A 5,963-nucleotide genomic window follows, 5' to 3' on the forward strand; every position below is an offset into this window, starting at 1 on the left:
TATATATATATATATATATATATATATAAACACACACACACACACACACACATACACATATCTACATACGCACGAACACACACATACACACATATATGTATGTATGTATGTATGTATGTATGTATGTATATATATACATGTGTATATACAGAGACAATGTGTTCCACTTTCGACAGTGGTGATCATTAATCCCATTACAATTAGTCTTATACGCAATCTCAAATTAACGTTTGTGTGTGTGTGTGTGTGTGTGTGTGTGTGTGTGTGTGTGTGTGTGTGTGTGTGTGTCTGTGTGTGTGTGTGTGTGTGTGTGTGTGTGTGTGTGTGCCTGCGCGCGTGTGTGTGTATAAACAATTAGATCGCTCTAACGCAACTGCTAACGAGTAATTCAGTACTAGCTGTTGCATGACCGGGTCGTCGGTGGCTAAACCGGCAACCACGCCAAACTTGATGGGTGAAGGAGAGGATTTTTGGACAACTTGAGGAATAGCAAACAAGACGTATCAAAATGCGGAAGAACTCCGGAGGACCTGTGGACATCCAATACAGTCAAAAAAAGATGGTACTCACCAGTCGTAATGAGGACAATCTATCTGGTAGAAGGAAACCGTTCCGCAAGAAATTGCAAAAAGCTGATACTATTTTGCACAGAAAAATTGAGCTGAAGACGTTGTAATTTTGTCTATAGACATCTAACAAATAAATAAACAAACAAACAAACAAATAAATAAATAAATAAATAAATGAAGAAGAAGAAGAAGAAGAAGAAGAAGAGGAATCTAGGATTTCCCAATCCAAACGGATCAGGTGCTAGAGCATAACAGACCGGATCTAGTGTTGGTCACAAGATGCACCACGTGTGTTATATAGTTGTTGTTGCATTCCCCTTTGACCGACGAATAGTCAAGAAGGAAGGCGAAAAGATAGATAAATACAACCGTCTTAAGTACGAAAACGAAGAAGGTGAAGATTGTTGTTGGGTCCTTGGGGGACAGTATCAGAAGGCATCAAGAGGAATATAAAGGAAATTGGAATCGAGTGCCCAGTAGAACTGTTAGAAAAGGTTTGCCTCCTTGGCACGACCAGAATAATCCGGAAAGTATTAGAGAGCTGAAAAAGACGGATACCGAGGTACCGTAGGCTGCAGGTAGTACGGCCGCTACGCGTGCAAGGCTCCAGAAGTTCAAACAAAGCCTGAGATTTAGATAATAATAATAATAATAATAATAATAATAATAATAATAATAATAATAATAAGCACATACCCAAGGCACACAGAGCTGCGCTCGGTAGTGAAGTGAAAGCACGTTATAAAAATAAAACTACTGAACAATAATAATAATAATAATAATAATAATTATAGTAATAATAGTACATGTATATATTTGTATGCGTATATATATATATATATATATATATATATATATATATATACACACACTACAACAACTAATCTAAAACTGCTTTGTGCCCTCTCCTTTTTTTCTTCCATCGCTACTGCAACATTCTCCACAATTGTTCACACACGGAAACACAACAACCACGTTGCCACATTCAAAAGCACCTTCTCAATGAAAAAAGTTTAATCTTAGTCCACTGACATCTGTTTTACTACTTTTAAGTAAATATTCTCTCAGATAAACATTAAAGCACAAATATATATATTCTTTGTTTTTTGTTTTTTTTTATATTTTCAGTAAATTCATTCTCGAAATGTCCACCCAACCATTAAAATCTGAAACAGATGTCGAAGATGTAGAAATCTGTCAGAAACGACCAGTGGTACCAGATGGAGGTTGGGGGTGGATCGTCTGCTTTGCTGCAGCTTGTACTTGTTTTACAGTAAATGGACTGACAAGCTCTACTGGAATATTCCTTATCGGCCTCAGAAGAATCTTTGATGACCCAGTCTCGAAGCTGTCCTTAATCGGTGCACTGATAACCGGGCTTAGCATGCTTGCAGGTAACAATAAATATTTTCTCTTACATTGATTTAATCTTTTACATTGAAATATTATCTTTTCTTTCTCTGATTTCAACTATTGGTTTATTATTATGCTGGCGGCACCGCCTTCAAGTTTTTTGGGGTTTTTTTTTTTTTTTTCTCAATTATACCGATTCCACGACACATTTCAGTCTGGTATATTTTATCGATGTCGCACAATTACGAAGCATAATTGGACACTCAACCTATTTTGTTTCTGTTTAATCCTGTATAAACATATATCCGGGAACACGCGTGCGCGCAAATATGTAGTGGAGACTTTTGGACATTTCCTATCTACCAAATTTGGCTCATAACTTATTGGTCAAACCAAGACTATAGTAGACACTTTCTTAAGGTGCCACCTTGTGAAATCAAACACTGGACAACGTTGTTGCGTAGCAAACGTCTTTCCCACAGTTAATCTTGCACCTGTCAATGAATTCGATTTTTAAGCATGTCATTTCAGACACTTAAAAAATCTGTCATTTCATCCGATGTTTTTGTTCAAGACAAACCACCCATGACTTAATGAAAATCATCGATAAGATTTGAACCCCAAATCATCCAACAAACAACATCACCTGACCCTCTTAGCTCTACTGATTGTTCTTTATCGTACTGCATTTTCGACTCCAACGGTAGCGTGGTTGCGAAATTGTGAGAAAATATGTTTTACAGAAATTCGTTCCGGCCGTTTGCGTTCTCAGTTATAATCCCGTCGCGGACAACTTTACCTTTCAACCCTCAAATCTCCATAAAATAAAGGACCGTTCAAATACAGAGAACGACAGCATCGACTCCTCCTCTTCCGCCTCCCTTCAAAATGTCTCGCCTTCTGCCTGAATCATCAACCATTCTTCTATTTTCAGCTCCAGTTGCCAGAGTTCTGTTGAATTACTTTAGCCATCGGACAGCGATGATATTATCCGGCTTTATTGGATGCATAGGGGCTATATTGGGAGCATTTTCTACCAGTAGTGATATGATGATAATAACATATGGTTTCATATCAGGTAAGACATCGCCTTACTTCCTAAAATAACTATTTTATGTGATATTACATTTCTTATAACACCCTAAAATAAATTTAATGTGGTTTCAAATTTAAGCACAAGGCAGCAATTGCAAGGATAGGGGTAAGTCGGTTACATCGACCCCAGCACACAACTGGTACTTATTTTATCGACATCGAAATGATGAAAGACAAAGTGGACCAAGGGAGCATTTGAACTGAGAACGTAGACACAGACGAAATGTTGCTAAGCATTTTGCTCGGCGTGCTAACGATTCTGCCAACCCACCGACTTAAATTCAAAGCACATATTGATAACTGGAAATAGCCTCCTAGAAAAGGACCGATGCCACATAATCCCAAATCATTTCCAATGAGTAACCCCACAGGAAACTGCCTTATCAGTTGGTGTATACACTCGCATCTTCATCCCCAGTTTCATGGCCGTTACCCCAGTTGTGTCCCTTACAGAATCTAAATAAAGCTATGGAACAACCTTTACAACACAGCTTCCTCAGTCACAATCCACAACCAAAAGAAAACTAATTAATTCTTCAAATTACTCTACGATTAATTGGACACCTATATTTTTATTTAGCATAAGGAACCAATGTTTTCGCAGTCTAAGTTTCCCAGAAGTTATTTGGTTGTATTTTAAATGTCTTTTTGCCAAGATCGTTCATGCATAAACTGTTCAATATTTCTCTCTTGTGATATTTTTTTTATATTAAATTTTGTTTTTGTATTTGGTTTGCAAGATTCTTTGTGTGAACTCGTGAGATGACACCTATTTTGTTGTATCCCAGGAGAGTCAGTGCGTGTGTTATTATTGGCATAATGACCCTCTTGAGGTACAATAAAGATCTGTGTGCTATTTAGTAAAGTTGCTTTCCAAACAAAAGTGATGGATATATCATCTTACAAAACTAAATTCTTACACAAAAAAATTCCATAATTTTGCAGGTTTATCCACCGGAATATCTTTTTTCGCCTGTCATATCATTACGGGGCTGTATTTTGATAAGAAACGAGCGTTGGCCATCGGAATTATCAACTGTGGTGGAGGGGTGGGGTTAATGGTAATGAGCTTGTTTCTTGAGCATTTCATAGAATTCTATGGACTTCGAGGTTCCTTGCTTCTTATATCGGGGCTGCTCCTTAATTTCGTCGTTTACGGATCGCTTTGCCGACCTTTGCCCTCTACCTACACAGATGCTAAGGAGACGGCATATGTTGGTGAGTATATTTATGTTTGACGTTATATTCTCTAATATATAATGAAAAGAAGCAGATAAGAAACAATTTGAGGTTGAGCAATACGATTAAGCATAAAAGAATTATCAAAACCTGTCCTGCTGTTTTCTAATGTTCACTTTTCTTTATCCTGTATGTGTGTATGTTATAAGGAAGAAAAACATGTAATAATTGAAGTAGAAAAAGGTCAATTTCATACATGAACTTCTGTTTGTTTATTATATGCTTATTATATGATATGTGGAGGTGCAATGGCCCAGCGATTAGGGCAGCGGACTCGCAGTCATAGGATCGCAGTTTCGATTCCCAGACCGGGCGTTATGGGTGTTTATTGAGTGAAAACACCTAAAAAGCTCCACGAGGATCCGGCAGGGGATTGGTGGCGAACCCTGCTGTACTCTTTCACCACAACTTTCTCTCACTCTTTCTTCCTGTTTCAGTTGTGCCTGTATTTCAAAGGGGCCAGCCTTGTCACACTGTGTCACACTGAATACCCCCGAGAACTACGTTAAGGGTACACGTGTCTGTGGAGTGCTCAGCCACTTGCACGTTAATTTCACGAGCAGGCTGTTCCGTTGAACCCTCGACGCCGTAAGCGACAGAGTGCCAACACCATATATGATATAATAAGTGTGTGTATGTATGTTTGCATGCATGTATGTTCACTTTGATAGGTATATGTATAACTACATGTATAAATAAGGTTTAATATAAAACTTTGAATTTTTATCAGACTCGACTAACCCCAGTTTAGCGATGGAACTTACGTCTGCAATACCAGAATCTGAATACGGAGAAAACGCAAAAACGAAAGTAAAACTGAACGGGGTTTCGGGTATATCTAATGAAAATCAGAATACGGTGAGTTAAAGAATAATTACATGTCTCTTAATTGCACACACACACACACACACACACACACACACACACACACACACACACACACACACACACACTTGGCAATGTAAAGAGTTACATATATAACTGTCGGTCACATAAATAGTAATTTAGACACTACAATTAAACATTTAATTATATAAATGTCACATAGAGTATATATATATTATACAAGCATCGATTTAGATACACATCGTCATTATCATCATCATCGTTTAACGTCTGTTTTCCATGTTGGCATGGGTTGGACGGTTTGACTGAGGTCTGGAAAGCCAGTGGCTGCACCAGGCTCCAATCTGATCTGGCAATGTTTCTACAGCTGGATGCCCTTCCTAACACCAACCACACGAGAGTGTAGTGGGTGCTTTTTATGTGCTACCGGCACAGGAGCCAGTCAAATAAATTAAATGAAGCAGATTGGATCTTAAAATGGATTATGCTTTTATTTCATATTTTCAGACAATTGTTTCTGACACAAGGACCAAGATTTCCATAAAACGGACATCATATCCGTCCTCGTTTTTGTATACATTCGCTGCTTTCTTCCAAGGAATATAATGCCCTTAGCTTAGTTTTTTTTCTTGGAGATGGCCAGATTGGAGCAATCTCGAGTATAATCAGCCGAAATTGCGAAGATAATCTGGTACTCGACTGAGGAAAGAAAAATTCGAATGACTCGTCCATGTTTTCTTTGTATCGTCTATTTTGATGTTTTGTTGTCCCATTTTTGTATCACCTAACTGTCCGGATGTTTTGCGTTCTTGTCTCATTTTGTATCTTATACATACATACATATATATATATATATATATA

At 37.9% G+C, this 5,963-nt stretch overlaps 1 protein-coding gene across 2 annotated transcripts in view; it reads left to right on the forward strand.

Moving 5' to 3' along the window:
* LOC106881221 (monocarboxylate transporter 9) overlaps positions 1-5,963 on the forward strand; it is a 16,583-nt gene that overhangs the window by 7,324 nt on the left and 3,296 nt on the right. For both annotated transcript variants that reach the window (XM_014931524.2, XM_052975265.1), the window contains exons 2-5: positions 1,698-1,963; positions 2,857-3,000; positions 3,963-4,235; positions 4,987-5,114. In XM_014931524.2, coding sequence (XP_014787010.1) covers positions 1,714-1,963; positions 2,857-3,000; positions 3,963-4,235; positions 4,987-5,114 — 795 coding nt within the window. In that variant the 5' untranslated portion in view covers positions 1,698-1,713. The remainder of the gene's footprint in view (positions 1-1,697; positions 1,964-2,856; positions 3,001-3,962; positions 4,236-4,986; positions 5,115-5,963) is intronic.

Source organism: Octopus bimaculoides, chromosome 20 (genome assembly GCF_001194135.2).
Source record: "Octopus bimaculoides isolate UCB-OBI-ISO-001 chromosome 20, ASM119413v2, whole genome shotgun sequence".
NCBI classification, from domain to species: domain Eukaryota; kingdom Metazoa; phylum Mollusca; class Cephalopoda; order Octopoda; family Octopodidae; genus Octopus; species Octopus bimaculoides.